General features: G+C 41.1%; 1 protein-coding gene across 2 annotated transcripts in view; it reads right to left on the minus strand.

Moving 5' to 3' along the window:
- LOC140525356 (aryl hydrocarbon receptor-like) overlaps positions 1-19,702 on the minus strand; it is a 74,822-nt gene extending 55,120 nt beyond the window's left edge. Inside the window, exons 1-2 of one of the 2 annotated variants that reach the window (XM_072640693.1) lie at positions 19,414-19,702; positions 16,640-16,827 (exon numbers count right to left, since the gene is read on the minus strand). In XM_072640693.1, coding sequence (XP_072496794.1) covers positions 16,640-16,827; positions 19,414-19,454 — 229 coding nt within the window. In that variant the 5' untranslated portion in view covers positions 19,455-19,702. Of the gene's footprint in view, positions 1-16,639; positions 16,828-19,413 lie in introns of those variants that run through there. The other variant, XM_072640694.1, reaches the window with a different exon arrangement.
- Between the last annotated feature and the right edge of the window lie 215 nt (positions 19,703-19,917).

A 19,917-nucleotide genomic window follows, 5' to 3' on the forward strand; every position in this document is an offset into this window, starting at 1 on the left:
GGCCAGCTCCTCTGCTGCCTCTCTCCAAATCCTCAGCTAATTTCGAGCACAATGAGGGAGTTTCAGGGGTGAAGGCCCTTCACCAGCCAAGATAAACAAGCTGATTGATGGCAGAAAAGCTGGCAGGTGGGGGCCAAGGAAGGAAGATTAAAATTTCTGCAATACTGTTGTACACTTGTGGAATTCAGCAAATTAGACCAATGCATTCCCTGGTGAGGGAATTTTAGAAAAAGATTTATTTGTTTTTGATTTTGTTTGTCTTTCCGTTTTTGTTGTTTTGCTCATTAATAGTAAAATGTATGAACTCATTCTAGGCTTCATATATATGGGTTTCTATTGTCATATGGAATCAAAGATCACTCCGTCATTTAAAGCACTATTTTGGAATTAAACAACTATAATGTAGCCTAATCAAAGGCCTTGAATTTGAATTCTGTCTCTGCCACTTACTCCCATGCATAAAAAATCTGGGGTTGATTAGGCTGGAGAAGAGTAGACTTACAAGGAGAGGTGGTAGTATGATGAAGAGAAAAGTAGATTGGATCTGGAGGTATGGAAGTTAGGCTACTGGATGAGCCATATCCACCATTGTATGATCTTGGGTTGATCATTTAACCTGTTTAGGAGACAGTTTCCTCATCTGTGAAATGAGAGGATTTGATAAGACACAGCTAGATCTCTTCCAGCTCTAAACTATGATTCTTACTAGAACAAAACTGGCTAAGAAACCCACTCTTGAAAAGCCTTGAAGCATGGCTGGCTGATACAATCCTGAATTGAACTTTGAAGAATAAGTTGACATTATGTAACTGATTCCAGGTGTACCCCTAGAATCCTACCTGGGCAACATAGACAGCTTTGTTCTCAACAATGAGGATTCACATGAAATGTTTGAAGGTCTAGAACAGAACTGGATAATTAGCCTCATTCCTTTTGGAGCTACATTGCTTATTTAAGAACAAGGGATGGGAGATTCAAAGAAGTCTATTTAGACTTAATACAAGAAAGAACTTCCTAAGAATTTGAGCTCAGGGATGTGCTTCTATTGTGTCCTTTGCCATAACTGAACTACATAAATCCTAAGAAGCTCTTCTAGTTGGTGTATTTTAAGTTAATGAATAACACTCCTCTGTTCAAACTCACTAATTTAACAAACATTTAAGCACCTACTAAGTACAAGGCATTGTACTAAAAGATGGAGCTGCCTTGATGAAAAGGAAACAGTTCCTATGCTCAAGAAGATGACTTTTGATTGGACAGTGATGGTGGCAATAAGGCAGAAATAAGGGGAAAGGGTGAGCAGAGTATGTACTTATGTCATGATAATAAGACTCACATCTTGAAGTTTGGCTAAAAGTCAATTAAATAGCTTTGGGGGGAGAGGTTAAAACAAGATGGTGAATCAGAGGCAGCAACCCAGTCAAACGCTTCCAATATTCCCCTCTAAACAACTTTAAAACAATTTCTCAAGTCAAATTTTGAAGTAGCAAAGCCAACAAAAAGTCAGAGTGAGAAATTTTTTCAGCCTGAGACAATCCAGAAGGTCAGCAGGAGGAGTCTGTGACACCACAGCCCAGAGCACATGTGGGTAAAGCACCAACATTGGGCCTTGGAGCCAGCAGTGACAGCAGCAGCAGCAGCAGTGGTTTGAGGAGCTTTCAGTCCAGAGCCAGTAAGAGGATCAGACAACTGATCAAAAAGAGATTACGGGAGAACCCATACTGAAATGGGAATGCAGCTCTATTGCCCATACTCAGTTCTAGGTCAAAGTTCTAGGGTGGAGAAGAGAGCTTTTGTTGGACACAAGGAAGCAGGGGCCCTGATCACAGTTCAAGGCAGAGAAGATTGCTAGTGCTTGGGACTATCAAGGACCCTGCATGGTTGAAGATCAGAACTCAGGCTAGGTTACTAGATCTCTTTCTGGATCACTTCACCTTGAAAGTGCCAAAAACCTGCAAATCAACAAAACTAGCATTGAAAGCAGCAGCGTGTATGTACACATGTATACACACACACACACACACACACACACATACACACAGAGCTTAAAGCTCAGAACAGGGCCTCCTCATCCACAAGTGAGCAGAATCCAAATTTAACAAAAAGTTCAAAGTCATGAAATAGATTTGGAAAATGATCAAAAAAAAAGGAAAAAAAGGACTTGAACATAAAAGTCTGCTATGATGGCAGGGAAGAACAAGACATAAACTCTGAAGAATACAATGGGAAAACAGCTACAAGCAAAGGTGCAAAGAAAAATGTTAATTGGAACCAAATCCAACATGAATTCCTTGAAAAGTTAAAGAAAGAGATAAGTGGTACAGGAAAAGCTGGGAAAAGAAATGAGAGTAATGCCAGAAAATTAGAAAAGAGAATTAACAACTTGGTGAAAGAATTAACCTAATAGTAAAAGAGGCAGAAAAAATTCATTGAAGAAAAAATTCCTTAAAAAGGAGAATAGAGAGGTAAAAAAAAAAATACACTGAAGAAAAAAAAACTTCTTAAAAAGGATAATTGGTCAAATGGGGGGAAAAAGAAGTACAAAAACTCTCCAAAGGAAATAATTTCTAAAAGTGAGAATTAGGCAAGTGGAAGCTAATGATTCCATGAGACATCCAGAAATAATAGAACAAAATTTTAAAAAACCAAAAATAAAAATGTGAAATATCTCATCAGATAAACTGATCTGGAAAATAGGCCAAGGAGAGATAATTTAGGAATTATTGGACTAAAAAGCTATCACCAAAAAAAGAGCCTAGATATCACATTGCAAGAAATTATGATGGGAAAGTGTCCCACTACCTTAGATCTAAAGAGCAAAATAGACATTGAAAGAGTCCACAAATCATCTCCTGAAAGGGATCCCCAAATGAAAACTCACAGGATTATTCTAGCTAAATTTCAGAGATCCCAGGTCAAAAACAAAATACTGTAAGCAACCAGAAAAAAATATCATTCAAATGTCATGGAGCCACAGTCAGAATAACACAAGATTTAGTAGTTTCTACATTAAAGGATTAGAGAATTTGAAATGTGATATTCCAGAGGGCAAAGGAACCAGGGTTACAACTAAGAATAACCTGCCCAGCAAAAGTGAGCATAATCCTTCAGGAGGAAAAAAAAATGGATATTTAATTAAATAGGAAACTTTCATGTATTCTTGATGAAAAGACCAAAGCTAAATAAAAACTTTGACATTCAAACACAAGACTCAAGAGAAGCATGAAAAGATAAACATGAAAGAGAGATCATAAGAGAGTCAAAAAGATTAAACTATTTACATTCCTGTATGGTAAGATGACTTTTGAAAACTCCTAAGAACTTTCTTATTATTAATGTAGTTAGGAGTCTACATAAACAGAGGGCATGAATGTGAGTTAATTATGTTGGGATGATCTCAAAAAATGAAGGTGTGAGAAGAGGGGCACACTGGGAGAGGAGAGAAGGGAGAGATAGGATGGGGGAAATTTTCTCACATAAAAGAGGTATATAAAGAAGAGAATTTATAGTGGAGAGGAAAATAGGGAAAGTGGCTAGCAATGCTTAAACCTCATACTTATTAGAATTAGTTCAAAGAAGGAACATACACACTCACACATACATGTGTGTGTGTGTGTGTGTGTGTGTAGTTGGATATGGAAATCTATTTTATCCAACAGAGTAACAGGAAAGGAAAGGAATAAGAGATGAGGGGAAAGACATTGACAAAAGGGAGAGCTGATTAAGGGAGAAAGTGATCAGAAGCAAGCCAGATTTTTGAGGAGGGACAGAATAAACAGAGAGAGAGGGAGAAGGATAATAACAGGATGGACGGAAATGCATGGTAATCATAACTGTGAATGTGAATGTGAGAAGCTCACCCATAAAATGGAAATGGATAGGAGAATGGATTAAAAAGCAGAACCCAACATTATACTGTTTGTAAGAGATACACTTGAAACAGAAACACACAGAGTTAAAATAAAGATCTGGAGCAGAATCTATCATGCTTCAGCTGAAGTAAAAAGGCAGGGGTAGCAATTACAGTCTCAAAGTAAAAACAAAAATAGACCCAATTAAAAGAGATAATCAGGGAAACTTCATTTTGCTAAAAAGGCATCATAGACAATGAAGTAATATTAAAAAAATCACAGAAAGTTTATTTGATAAATGCCTCATTTCTCGATACATAGGGTACTGAGTCAAATTTATAAAAATAAGAGTCATTACCCAAATGATAAATGGTCAAAGGTTATGAAGAAGCAGTTTTCAAAAAGAAAAAATCAAAGCTATCTATACTCATGCTTTAAATGTTTTAAATCACTAGTGATTAGAGAAATGGAAATTGAAGCAACTCTGAAGTACCACCTCACACCCATCAGAAATGACAATTGCTGGAGGGAATGAGGGAAAAATAGGTACACTGATAAACTGTTGGTGTTGTGAATCATTCCAATCATTCTGAAGAATAATTTGGAAATATTCCCCAAAAGCTATAAAAGTGAATACCCTTTGACCGAGCAACGTCACTACTAGGTCTGCATTCCAAAAAAATTCAAAGGAAGAGGAAAAGGACCTATATGTAGAAAAATATTTATACCAGTACTTTGTGGAGGGAAAAAATTGGAAATTGGGGGTGATGCCTATCAATTGGGGAATGGCTGAACAAGGTGTGCCATATGATTGTCATGGAGCACTATTGTACTATCAATAATGACATGGGGAGGGTATGGATGGTTTCATAAAAATCATGGCAAGATCCATATGAACTGATACAAAGTGAAGTGAGAATCAGGAAATCATTGTGCACAGTAACAGTAATATTATATGTTGATCAACTGTGAAAGACTTGGCTACTCTGATCTATACAATGATACAAGATAATTCCAAAAGACTCATGATGAAAAAATGCTATCTACCACCATAAAGAGAACTGACAAACTCTGAGTGCAAATTGGAGTATAGTTTTCTCACTTTTTTCACTTTTTTTTTGCTAATATGGAAATATGTTTTGCATGATTTCACATATATAAGTAATATCGTATTTTTTGCTTTCTTAGCGAGTGAGGTAAGGAATGGGAGAAAGAGAATTTGAAACCCAAAATTAAAAATAATAGAATGTTATTTTAAATAAATGATTTAAAAAGTTTTACTATCACAATTCTTGAGCTGGAGAGGGCAGACGAATGACAGCATTCCTATTTTATCCAAGTAAATTATTCACTCTGTCTTGGTTTACCAGAGTATCAAGAAAGAATAGGGGTAAGAATCTGGAAAACAAGATGTTTGAGCTCACCTGGGGAAGAGCAGTTTGTTGCTTTTAAAGAATGAGAACAGAAAATTCTAAATAGGTATTGGTTTCAAGATTTCCTTCTCCTCCTTGGAGAGTCAGCCTTTCAAAAGAACGGGAGTAGAGAGAAAATATAAATACAAGAAAGACAGCGTGCATGTTGATGTATACCAGAATGGAAGCTGACTGAAAGATGGTGCCCCTCACATCAAGTGGGAAGATATAGGGCCCTTCTCTCTTTGCCTCCACATCAAGAATCACAGCCTTTTTAAATATCTTTAAATGTGAATTTCTTTACCCGTCTTCTAGCTCTGAGGTCCTTTCCCAAGGAACAGTGAGTAGATACTCCACTGGAAGAATAGAATTAAATCGATCTGGACATTCTTGTTATTAGAGAATCCAGAAAAAAGAAGGAAGTTGCAGCGACCTGAGAGGTTAGCTCATAGATTCTTAGAGAAGTAAATGAAGAGACCAGTGGAGGTGCTTTTATCATGAGTCCAAAAAGAACAAGAAGATTCATTTCATTTTATATTCAATAGTCATATTGCAATGTTGATATCACAATAGAAAGTCACATTACTATAGGACTTCAAACTTTGGAGACTGCTTTCCTCAAAACAACATTATAAAGTACCTAGGGCTATTATCAGTGCCCTTATTTTACCCATGAAAAAATGGAGACCCAGAAAAGTGTAGTTAATTGTCCAGCATTGCAAAACTTGTGAATATCTAAGCAAGGATTTTTACTGGTCTCTCCTGAGTCCAAATCCATTATACTTTCTAAAGACACATTCTCTCTCTCTCTCTCTCTCTCTCTCTCTCTCTCTCTCTCTCTCTCTCTCTCTCTCTTTCTCCCTTCCTCCACCTCCTCCTCCTCCTCCTCTCCTTTTCTCTTTCAACATTTAACATAAAAACATAATGAATAAATAATAATATTATTTGTATCAATCTTCATTGATTCAAAAAGTCCTGAACTCCACTATATGAACTGAGTGTGAATGCTAATGTATGACTCTTTTTGGTAATACATGCAGTTCTAAATTCCAGGAAGATAATGGAGTGGAAGGATGCAAGGAAGGCTGTGTTCCATATTTCCCTCATAAAAGGCAATAGAAATACCCTCCCCAAAAAATCTACCATAAATCCTTGAAAGAAAATCAAAACATCACTGAAACTGTACCAAAAGTATCTAAGGCAGACCAAAGAAACATTCAGACATAATGAAAAAAAAATATGGATATAAAGAAGTCAGGACCAAAACTCTGGTAGAAAAATTAATTACAACAAGATTATGCAAAGTATAAGGAAGAAAGGCAGATTTTTTTTCAAGATATAATAAAATGGATAAAGGACACACTGAAGGAATTAAAGGAAAAAAGAGAAATTGGAAAAAATACTTTGAAATTAAATTGTTCTCTATTCATTACATGTTTTATAGTTGTGACGAGTTAGGAACAGTCTTAATGTAATTAGCTATAGAAGACTAAAATACAACAGTAGTATAATGTAGGATTACCTGCTGGCCAATACTCTCTTACTTAAGGGGGACAGAAGTAGGGAGATTAAAAATGAATGAATAAATTAATTGTATGTCTAATGTAAGAAAAGTGGGTAGAATAGTGATGGTAGAGAGGTGAGGAAATGAACAATCCCAAAAAGTAAACTCCTATTTTAAATGAGGATAGGGATAGGATTGGAGTTGTTATTAAACCTAAAGCATAAAACATAACACACATAAATTATAAAATGTTTGGGGAATGTTTGGTATAAATTTTAGAAGGGAAACTATATCTTCTTCTGGCAAAATAAGTAATTTAACAAAGTATGACAGATAACGCCAATTTGATATGACAAACCTCAAGTGTAAATGGACTAAATTACCTTATAAAAATAAAAGGGGCTAGTGAATGGATTTATATGGGTATATATACACATATAAATTCATTTACTAGCATATATATATATGTACACATACAAATATATACATATACTTATATGCACACATATATGTATATGTATGCATGTATATATGTGTATGTATATATAAATGAGTCCAGGAAATCACTGTGACTGTGAGACTGCGAGCCTGGATGACTGGGAGAAAGATGATGTCCTTGAAAAGAATGGGAAAGTTTAAAAATGGAGGAGTTTAGGAAGAAAGATAATAAGCTCTGTTGTAGACATTTATCTCATATTTGAGATACAATTTGAGATGTCTTGAAAAACAATTATCATGAGACTGATGCTCAGGAGAGAGACCAGGACTGGTGCTTTAGATCTTAACATCATTTGAATGATAGGATGGTTGAGTCCATGAGAAATGATGACATAGGGAGAAGGCAACAGAGCTCATAACAGCCTTTGGGGACACCCACAGTTAAGGGGATGGACTATGCATAATTGCGATAGTGATGTGATCACCCTAAAGGCATGTATCAGTTTTTGTTTATTTGTTGATTTCACTTTCCAGGGTCTAATAGACATAAAAATAATTTAATAAAAGATTATTGAATGAAATTGAAATAACCAAGTATGGGTAAAACCCAATGAACTCTGAGAGCCCTTCCCTAGTCTGAGAGTGAGTGGCCCTGAGATTCACAATTGAACTCTTCCTCTGGAGAGGCATGCCAGAGGTTATCTGGAAAAGAAATAGCACTTCCTAGCTATTAAGACCTGTCTTTTAAACTCCACAAACATTGACTGTCCTCCCCTTCCATGTCAGGCTGCTCTGTCAAGCACACAGGGTCATCTGCCTGACATTCAGTCCCATGACCTCGCTGTGCAGCACCTACAAAAACTCTCTATGAATGCTGTTTTGAACTGTAACTTTAATTGGAAGAGTCTTCCTTACAAACCCAGTGACCTGTCAAAGGCCTTTTTTGACCTTTTCCTAAAGGTTTTGACATCACTGACCCTTTTGTAGTCCTCATACACTCACACATTCAGGGAAGAAAATCCCCAAACATCTGCTTGTAACCACCTAGGGCCATGTCTTCTCTCTAAATCATAAATACTTAAAAGGAAATGTCCAAGGACATTCCTAGAAATGTTTAATTAGGCACAATGATGACAATCACTTCTACCACACCTCACTCATTGGGAATGAAGAGGGGGAGAGATGTTGATGTGGGCTCTTCAAGGCCCTTTTGAGATGAGCACAAACTCTAGCAATATCTACTAGTCTGGAAAAGCTCTCCATACCCTCCCAGAAACGTACCATTCATGGTCTAATCTATTCTAGTGCTAAGAGTGATAAGGAGGCTAGACACTTTTTGATGATGTATTTGGCCTTCAAAACCCATGAATCCACAAAAAATACGAAATGTCCCTCGGAACTACATCCTTCACCCATCCACACTTCAGATTCCAGAAAAGACATAACCAAAAGTCAAACAGGAAGAGAAGGCATAGATAGGCTGCAATCTGCAGTGAGGAGATCATAGATGCATCAAAGTACAGCAGTAATCAGAAAAGGACCTCACTTCGTTTTCCTCTTTAATTGTATTTGGACATGCTTGACTCCCAGCAACAGATCGGAAAGGAAGATATCACACTGAAATACATTTGTATGAGCACCGCATCAACAGGGGGTCTTACACAGAATTTTAAATAAACCTTTTGTTATTTCTTTTCTGTGGAATAAACATGATTTCTCTACTAGTGCCTCCAGATCTAGTCACTAGCTCTCAGGCTGACTTGTCTGTTAACATTACATGCTGAGAATTTACCTCGGACAGGACACGCTGTCACACATGCCCAGATTGCAGTCTTTCATTATTCAGGACACCAAAATACAACATCTCTCACTCCAGGGGGTCACAAAAAGCGGATTCTAGACATGGGAGACCTCCCACCGAGAGGCAGCCGGGCTTGGAGAATGAGTGAGTGCATCTAGCACACAACAGCAGGAAAGCGTGTTTGGGCTCCAGGAATTAAGCAGCGTCTCAGAGCTAGCCAGGGGCACAGTGAGATCGCTGCCCTCTCCCACCCACAAACACTTAAAGATTCAGTGGGTAAACAGTCAGATCTTCTCCCATGACAATTATGCCTGTCAAACCTTCGACTTCTTAGCTTGGGGCTTTGTTCTGGCTTGGTTCTTACAGAGCAAAGAACTAGAAAGAAACTTATTTCCATAAAATAGGAAAGCATTTCATCAGAAGATCTGCTTGTGAATCTTGTCTCTGATAGATATAGATATGTGTGTACACACACATATATATGCATATGTGTATATGTATATTGTGTATATACATAATACATGTGTGTATATATATGTGTGTGTATGACTACACATGTACATGTGTATGTATGTACATACAAACACATAGATATACATACTTGTGGGACCTTGGCAAAGGTGTTCAGAATTCAAGTCTCCATTCTGACATGACCTTACACAATCTGGACAAATCACGTCATCTGTCTCAGTCTGTTTCCCCATCTGTTAAATGATCAGGTTGGGTCAGATGACCTCTTCCGTCCCAAAATCGCAATCCTATGGACCTCTCTGAGCCTATTTACTAATTAAAACAAGCTGATTGAACTAGATGCCTGCTGAAGTCCTTTCTAACTCCAAATGGTGGTGCAATGGATAGAGCAGTAGTGCAGGAGTCAAGAGGACCTGAGTTCAAATCTCACCTCAGACACTTGACACTCACTAGCTGTGTGACCTTGGGCAAGTCACTTAACCCAATTGCCTCATCTTGGGTCATCTCCAGTCATCCTGATGAATATCTGGTCACTGGATTCAGATGGCCCTGGAGGAGAAGTGAGGCTGGTGACCTGCCCAGCCCTCCATCACTCAAAACAAAGTCAAGTGCAAGTCATATCATTATTTCTCTGATGGCATGGTCTTCTTCCGCAATGAAGGATGAACACACACACACACACACACACACACACACACACACACACATTTTCTATGATCTTAATCTTGAACTCTTGCTTTGAACCTCAGAGTTCCTGACTTCAAAGCTAGAAAGAACTTTAAAAATCATTTAATCCAACCGCTTTATTTTTCATATGAAGAAACTGAAGGTGAGAGAGAGTTGGAGTGACTTGCCCAGCAATCCAAAATGAGCAAATGTCAAACAGTGAATTTGAACCTAGGTCCCTGACTCCAGATGTCTCTCCAAGGTCTGATAAGTAGTTACTAAGTAAGTGGTAGAGCTAGAATTGTAACTGAGATGCCCATGCTCCAAGTCCAGCATTCTGCCCACTCCCCCAGCCTCCTCTTGTCTGGCCACTTCTTCCAGTCCAGATGGGACTGTCTCCTACAGTGCATGCCCCTGTTCAAGATCCTAGAGTGGATCGAGTTCCCACTAATCCCCCACAGATGATTTGATCTGAACAACTCAGCAAAGTATTCCAGGTCTCCTGACAACAACTTGTCCCCTACTCTCCCTTCAACAAGAATCCTTAGGGCTGTGGCCTTGGCTGCAGTGAGTTAGTTTGGAATGAAAGAAGTGGAACTCTAAATCGTGGCCCTGAGTTGCTCTCCTCTGGATGCCACTGGGCTTTCTGGGGACTAGCTCAGAGGAGTAATAGTAGTTTTATGAGTTGGTAATAGCTTTTTACTCACATTTCCAAGTACAAAAGGGGAATTTTACTTTTACTAAAGGTTTCTGATCTGGCACCATCTGAAAGAAATGAAATTTTAGTGTGTAGAAAAGGAGTGCTCAGCACCTGAGATGAAGATTCTTCCCAGGGATCCATTTTTAACCATCCATAGCAAACCTGCCTCCATGACTTTCCTCAGCTTTGCCTTCCTGTTACAGGAGGGCATCCTCACTCCACATACAGAGGTACCCTCCTCAACACAGCTTTTTTGCAGGCTCACCTCTGAGGAAGTAGGTATTAAGATATCAGACATCAAAAGAATTGCCTTCAAATTGCTTCCAAACAGGGAACACTTAGAATCTGCCTAACAGGAGAAAAAAATAACAGGACTAAAATAATTCAATTCTATTTTCCTTGTTTCTCCAAAGGATTTGTTGAGTTTCTTTTCAAAACAAAATGAGATACTTCTGTACCCTGCCCTCCAGAAGCTTATCCCATTGTGCAGATTGGGATGTTATAGGCATTTTTTAATTTTGAAAAGTTAATGGTAATGAGTCCAAAAAGGTAACTGGTTCTATATTACACCCTACTTAATATCTTACAGATTGGTTCAAAGTCACTACTTTGTGCAGACTCCCTGTGGGTGATAAAACATGGATCTTTGGAGAGTGCACCTAATTTATGACCTGAGACCTAAGACTCACCTTCCTGAGTTCAAACCTGGCCTCAGACAATAACTAGTCGTGTGGCCCTAGGCAAGCCATTTAGCCCTGATTGCCTCAGTTTCCTCCTCTGTGAAATGAGCTGGAGACGAAAATGACAAAGAATTTTAGTATCTTTGCCAACAAAGCCCTGAATGGGGTCCTGAAGAATCAGACATGACTGAAATAACTGAACAGGAACAAAAGTGATCGGATGAAATAACAATGGCTTTATATACATGACCTCATTTTATCCAAGGTAAATATTATTATTATCCCCATTTTACCAATGAGAAAACTAAGTCAGAGGTGAAGTGATATGCCCAGGATTTCACAGCTAGTGAACATCTGAAGCAAGATTTGAACTCAAATTTTCTTATGATCAACTAATAATCACTTATTTAATGCCTACTATGTGCCAGGCATTATGCTAAGTGTTGGGGGACACAAAAAAGTCAAAAGAAAATCACTACCCTTATGAGCTTGCTATTTAACAGCGGAGACATCATGCCAACAAACATGCACAAAGCAAGCTGTAGACACGATGAATAGGCTGGACTGAACAGAGGGATAACATTGGAATTAAGAGAGGTTAGGGAAGGTTTCTTGTAGAAAGGGTGGTTTTAATTGAGAATTAAAGGAAGCCAGGGAGGTCAGTAGTTAGAATGGAGAAAGGAGAGCATTTGAGGCAGGGGGATCGCCAGAAGAAGTGCCCAGAGTCAAGTGTCTTGTTCATGGAACAGCCATGAGATCAGGGTCGCAGGATCAAAGTATAAGGTTCACTAAGACTGGAAAGTAGGATGGGGCTAGGACTTTGAATGTCTCTCAGAGCATCTTGTATTTGCTCCTAGAGGCGATAGAGGTCCCTGGACTTTATTGAGTAGTGGGACAAAATGTCCAGACCTACACTTTAGGAAAATCACTTTATAGCTGAATGGAGGATGGATTGGAGTGGGGAGAGATTTGAGGCAGACAGATCTATCTGAAGGCTATTACAATAGCCCAGGTGTGAGGTGATGAGAGCTGGCATCAAAGTAGGGGCAGCGTCAGAGGAGAGAATGGGGTATATTCTGAAGAGTTTGCAGAAGTGAAATCAATAAGGCTTGGCACAGTATTGAATACATGGGGAGGGGTGAGAGACAGTGAGGAATTCAGAAATGACTCCAATTATGTGAACGTGAGGGACTGTGAGGATAGTGGTGGCCTCTACAGTAATAGGGAAGGGGGAGAGTATTTGGGGGGAAAAAGAATGAGTTCAGTTTTGGAAATATTGAGTTCAAGGTGTCTTTCCTGAGTCTAGATAGAGTACTTTATCCACTGTCACCTAACTGCTAGTCATCCAAGGGACATATTTTGTTTCCTATCTGTGTCTGTAAAAGGGGTAGGTAGGTTCCAGACCTCAAAACCACCCCAAGATTGGAAATAAAGCATTGTATTGATTGAATGAAAATAATTATCTGTGCATTTTGAGTATCTATACCTTCATATTAATGAATGCCTTAACATTCTCTCATTGATGAGTTTCTCTTACAGTCTGTGTTTTGGGAAAGGACCTAGGTGGACCAGACTTTCTAGGCTTCAGTGTCATGGATTTAGGTTAGGTATCTTCATCTCCCTCTTCCTTCTTCCCCTTTCAGATCCCTTTTCTGTTTTGTGTTCCTGAGGACAGAAAGTATCTTTCTTTTTGATTGCGTTGGTATCTCCAGCACTTAGTACAATGTCTGGCCTATTGTAAGCATTTAATAAATGTTTCCTTCCTTCTATTCCTTCTTCCTTCCCATACCCTCACCCATCAAGACACTCCATCCTAGAACCATCCATAATCACCTCTCCTTTGTTTACATGGCTGCATGCTTATTTTAGACATAGGATTATAGATTTTGAGTTGAAAGGGAACTTAGTGTCAAACTTCCTCATTTTAAAGATGACAAAACTAGGGTTCAAAGACGTTATGTCCCTTAACCAGGGTTAACCTTAAGGCAAGATCACGAGAAACTCACATTTTATTAAACAAAAAATGGCATCTGTTCATCTGAAGACTCTATAGGATTTTTAAAAAATTCTTTAGTCTTAAAGACCCTCATTAGTGAGGACTACTTTCCCTAGATCCATCCATGTTAGTCTCCATTTTGCTTATTTGGAGGCATGGTTATCTTGGAAGAATTTCATTTCCAGTGGAAAATCAACACATTGGGATTCTTGGTGACTTGATGAACCCTTTCAAAGCTGCTGTTTTAAGGCATCCCTGACTCCCCTCCTCCCTTTGCGAAATTCTTTAGCTGCAAGTTTTACATTATTAATGCCCCAGAAGAGCCCAATGGCCGCACTGCACCACTGGCTTCCAACAAACAACATGGTCGACTCAAGACAAAAAAAGCACATTGGATTTTAAACAATCAAAATAACTTCGATGATTCCAAGCACACTTTTTTTTTGAAATCCCAAATATTGCATATGTCTATTAAATTCCCACTGGAGCAGGAAATGGCAAACTACTCCAGAATCTTTGCCAAGAAAACTCCAAATGGGGTCAGAAACTACTGAATGATTGATCAACAATAAAAATTCAATTCCTATTATTTCTATTTTCAACACACTTTCTTTTCCTGTTTCACTACTGATTCATTAGACATGCTTTCTGAAATAGGATTAGTGGGGGAAAGCTTCATTTGATGACAGACTGCTTACTCATTCAGGGGAAGGGTTCAATCTAAAAAAAAACCCTCAAAATGCGAAATTCGATTGTTATCAGGAGAAAGGAAAGCAAAGACTAGCTGGGTATCATTAAAGAGGAAATATCTCTTTCTAATGATTCTAGAAATGGAGTGACTTCAGCTCAATCCCATTTAGATAAAATATTCAAAATAAAATGAGGAGTGAGATGTCAAATGCAGGCAAATTTCCCAGCCAAAAACAAATCTTTTTCAAACAGGTATTTTTGGAATATGCATCGATGGCCCCAACATAACCATATTCAATAATGCAGGAAAAGACGGATTTGCCAACAAATTATGTTCCTCCTTGGTTTCTTTGAAACTGAAGACAACACAGTTCCCACTGCCATGAGACATGTAATGGATTGACTTAATATACCACTAGATAGTTTATTGAAAACATTCTTCAATTTCAAATTACAACCATCCATAGCGAAATATGACTTCAGAGTGATCATATTAAGGATAGGCAAAGACATGAGAAGGCATTAAAGGTTCTAGAAAGGAAGGCATGATGAAGGTGATAGTGATGATGAAAGTTTATTTAATAAATTTGTCATTGGAAAGAATGCAGCAAAACAAATGATGAAACGCTTGGCAAACCCACTCTCTAGATTTCTTTTATATGAATAGGCGCATGTTACCAAATCCATCACCCAGAGTCAAAGATACATGCACAAACTCACAATACACATATGCGTATACCTGGAGGAGTATTGTACATCCTAGAAGAAACAAGTATGCCCTAAAGCATACCTCATACAGTGCAGAAGTCTGCACTCAAATGAAAATGTTCAGAATTTATAGTATTCTTTAAGGATGCAAGAAAAAAATATAAAACAATTGCTTTTCTAGATAACAGCTTGTTTTAGCTTCCTTATTAATGTTAAAAGACCAATTCAAAGTAGCAAAGGAGAAAATCCTTAGAACACATTGTGACTTCCAATAGCGTCCTTCGACCTTCATTCTAACCATACATACATTTCCATACCATTCTTGAAATCAAAGTTTGACAAAGGACATTGCAGAACTTTTGTGCCAATGATGCAAGAATTGGAGAAGACCTCGAAAGGTATCAAGGGCTATAAAAAGGAAAGGAAGATGGAAGAGAGAATGAAAGTATATTTGCCAAAAAAAAGTCACTAGATAGGCTAAATATCGAGGAATGAGCGATGTCTGGAAAGCCCACTCTCCAGATTTCTGCGGTGCGAATTGGTGAACTTCAATTACCAATGTTGTATTCTCTGACACAAATGCACATAGAGACACATACATATAAACATGTACAGACACACAAAATACATCTGGAGGAGCAGCTGACATCCCAGAACAAACAGATGCTCCTCAAACCAATGAATGGAAGCATGTTCAGTAAATATTTTTGATTGTTTATCTGAATAACTTCCAAATGGAGAAAACATTAGGTACAGCCAAAACAACAAAGATCTCTTTTTAAATGAAAGCAAGATATATCCAAAAATAGAATCTTCAAGTGGAAACACTGTCCATCTTGCTATGGAAAATGGGCTGCATGGTGTAAATAAAGAGATGATGGAAGAAGTTTAAGTCAAAATGGAAAGGATATGAGCCTGGCAAGACAGCTACTGTCTTGTAGCCAGAATTGTAGGTGCCAGCTCTAAGCAAGCTTGGTAGGGTGATTTGAATGGATGGGCAGGTGTGTTTACATTTTTCTCTTTCCTGGAGCAATAATCTAGCTAGATTTCCTCTAGAGAAGGATTTTTTTTAATTGATCCATGAGTTTCAGAACTGATTTTTTTTCCTTCAGGAGAGAGATCAGAGTCCACTAAGACAGGACTTCCTTCTTCCTCTTATTCCTTCAAGCTCATTTGAAAACCTAGAATTACAGAAACTGCACTACAAAAGAGAAACATTTCTGGAAGATGGAATCTAACTGGACTGGGGAAATATCTTCAAAGGAAATCAATTGGTTTTAAAACTTTTATTAGCCTTCTTGCAGGTCTGCGCCCAACTTACTACAAAGAACTAGAATTCAGTATTCATCTCCGTGCCATGTTGGTTTTGAAATAGTCCAAGGTACCCAAGCAAGCCCCATATTTCACATTGGAAACTGACCTGCCTTAGCAATTTCAGAATTCACTTGTTTTTCCTTATATGATGGAAAAGAATTGAATCTGTTTTTATCTAGAGCAAGAAATGGACTCATCCTAAGATCCAATGAGGTAGGAAAGTCTTATCTGGGAGGCGGATTTGATACAGATGATGATGGTCATAGTAATCATAGTGGCCATTTCCAACGCACTTTAAAGAGGAGAACAAAGCATTTTGTAACCACCCTTTCCCTGTGGGAGATTGTCCCTTGCCTCTTCTACGCCCCTTGGGCAAGATCTGGAGTGAGTCAGGGGCTCAGGGCTTACCTTGGAAGAAGCTTTGAGTGCGCAGGTAGCTGACTGTAAGCCGGAGAATGGACAGTTTATCCAAGCTGGAGATGACCTCATTGGGAAAGGGCAGTAGGCTGGCCAGGCACTCCAGCTCAGAGTTCAGCCTCTCCCGGTGCCGCTTGGAGGGGTTTGCCTTGACACCTTCAGAGGGAGGCAACTTGGCCCTGCAGTTGGGGGGTGGGAGGGGCAAAGGCAGACATGTTACAATGGTAGGCCTTCCCCCTCCTGCTCCCAACCCTTGCTAGTCCTCAGATAACAAGGGAAGAGGAGGACCCAGTATTTGTTAGAGGCCTTCTAACCACACACCCGCAAGCTTTCTTTAAATCATCTGTCCTGGAAGCTAATGGGCAGGCTGCAGGATGTTTAGTTTGGCAGTCTTCTGATCTGGGTGTGGAGTAGAAGTAAGGATCATAAGAGAGCTCACCCCTCCTACAGGGAAATGGCCCACTTTTCTCAGGGTTCCAATTCAATTCAAACAACATTTATTGAGGGGCTGCCTCCATGACTAGAACTTAGAGTGTTCCTTTCCTAAGTCCTAGATCACCAAGATACCTTCCAAGAAGGGCAGAGCCAAGACCTTCTGTCCCACCACCTTTCCATCTTTTGTCCTCTTAAGACCCCACAGTTTCAGAGTGAGGATCAACAGTCTGGGGTTCTATGCCCCTCTCCAAACCCTACATCCAAAGTAGATATCTCCTATGCACCAGTCAGGGACAGAGATGGACAGATCATATATATCTCCTATACAATCTGGGCACATCTGGATATTCCTCTATCCACTCTATAATCAAACAACAACAAAGAATCAAACTTGGATTCTCTCCTGGCTTGGATGCCATAGATTCATAGTTCTCTGCTCCATCTTAAGATACAGAAGTGAGGAGAGAAAATATTCTTTCTGAAATGAAATCTTCCCACTGGAGGATTTTATGGGAAAAAATCCAAATTTGATCCTTTCTGAAATGGGAGCAGCAGCCTAGGGCTTCTGCTCAGGACAGAAGAAGCACCTGCTGATCTTGGCCACCCTCTTTCAGGACTGGAGATGCCAGCTCCATGGCAGCCATTACCCATCCCGGCCAGACAGCGATGGGGGGACTAGGGGAAAATGTGTCGAGCTTGCAGAATGGTAAGTGGGCTGAATGTTTGTGTCCCAGGAGATGGAGTCTGTGGGAGCTGGAGGAGGTAGGACAGGCAAACTATAGGAGGGAGCTGGAGAGCTGGAAACACAGAGTATGAGTTCAGATCCCACTGATGAGCTAAAGTGATCTTAGGAAAATCCTCTAGTCTTTGGTTTTTCCTCAGGAAAATGGGCATGGGGGTGGCCTTGGGCTTGATGATGCTGATAGCCTACACTGAACTGAACCTTCCGATCCTAGGGGGCAGACAGTAGGGAATGGACCGGGGTTAGGGGGGCGGGGTTCTTCTAGTTAACCCTGGAGGGGGTGGGCTGTGTAGTAGCCTTCTCCCCCAGCTCCTCTTCCTCTAGGAGCAGATCCAAGCACCTCCCACTCCTAGAGCAAACTGGTACCATCCCACCCCCACCCCCGCAGAACCAAGGAAAAACAATAGAAGCAACAGCGTGAAGGACTGGACATTCCCCCCAAAAAACTATGTGGCTGGGGCCAAGAGGCAAGAAGGGAATTGAGGGTTATTTAGTCCAACCTTGTCTTTTTGTGGATCAGGATATTGAGGCCCAGAGAGGGGAAGGGACTTGCCCAAACCTTACTGAGGGAATGGGTAGAAATAGTATTTGAAACCAGATCATCTGATTCCCAGGGTCATCTAGTCTCAGCCTCCTCATTTTCCAGATGAAGAAACTGAATCTTAAAGAGGTGGTCCAGTCCCAGGTAGCTGTGTGGCAGCCACTAGATTTGCACGCACTTGGGCCTTTTTCTGCAACTCCACTTCAGCAGTGCCTGAGGAAGTGGAGGTGTTTCTGGGGTGAACTTCCATCCCCCCTCCCTGCTCTCCATCCTGTGTCTCCTGAGCCCCTAATCCCTCCCAAGTGAAGTCACAGCAGCACCCCAGGAGCCTCTAAGTCACGAGAAAAGTTGTCTTGGATGTGGAACAGGTCTGGGATGGACAGATTCTAAAACCCAGCCGGTTTCAGGGAGGACCCTGAGGTGCAGAAAGGAAAAACAAAAGGGGGTGGGGGGGTTGATGGTCTGATCAGGGTCCCTCAGCCAGGGAGCATCAGAGTCACCCTCCAAAGCAGGACTCCCGACTCTCAGGCAAAGATTCAGGAACTGAGCTGGGACCTTTTTCTACTCCCCATGAGAAGGGGGTGAGTTAAGAATGAGGATACAGCTCCCTCCGGGAGGGCAGGGACTTGGCCAAGGGCATACAGCTGGTAAGGGGTAGGATCGTGAATGGACTTAAAAGAACAGTAAGAGACCAGGGCAGAAGGGACGAGTCAGTACAAAATCCTCCTCCGACTCGCCGACCCTGGCCTTCTGTTCTCGACCCCTTTGGTGGCCTCAAGAGTTCCGCTCCCTTCTCGGGAGGGTCTCATGTCCGCACCCGAGGTTCAACCCCAGGGCCCACCCTGACACCGAGCCCGGGACGCAGAGGACGCCACTCTACCCAGGCCATCCCTCATTCCCGGGGGTCACATCTACTCCCAGGGGACCCCAGCCCCTTTCCCTGGAATGGACGGCCGCTCGGAGTTATCTCCCCACCCACCCGCCCGAATCTGGCAAGTCGTTCTCTCCCCTCCAACACTCCTGCCCTCCCGCGGGCCTGGCACTCACGTCCTGGGCACGGGTTTCCTCCGTCGGCGTCCAGCGTACATGGTGCTGTCTGCACAGGCTCGAGATCGGGGTGCGCTAGGCTCTTGGGGGCCCAGGTCGCGCACTGTGAGGGACCGGGGGCGAGGGCAGGTAGGAAGACAGGAGCAGTCAGGGCCTCCCTCCCCCTCGGGAGGCTTGCCCCTCGCGCTTCTGGTGGGGCTGGAGGCAGAGGGTTGGTGCGGGAAGCCTCTGCCGGGCTCCGGCTCAGGGTCTGGTTGTGCGCGGGGCGGAGACGCAGAGGAAAGCAGAGAAGTCGTCCCTGCCCTCCCCCAGACTGTCCCCTCCCCGGCCCGGCCCGTCACTCCGCCTAGCTTGGCTCAGTTCAGCTCAGCCCGGGATCCCCCTCTCTGGGCACCTACACCTGGCACCAGCGTCGCCCCTCCGAGCCCTGCCCTGCCAGCCCTGCCTCCGGGCACTATCTGGCGGGCAATCCCGGACTCCGGCTTCCTTGGCTGCTCTCTCAGA

This window comes from Notamacropus eugenii, chromosome 2, assembly GCF_028372415.1.
Source record: "Notamacropus eugenii isolate mMacEug1 chromosome 2, mMacEug1.pri_v2, whole genome shotgun sequence".
NCBI lineage: Eukaryota > Metazoa > Chordata > Mammalia > Diprotodontia > Macropodidae > Notamacropus > Notamacropus eugenii.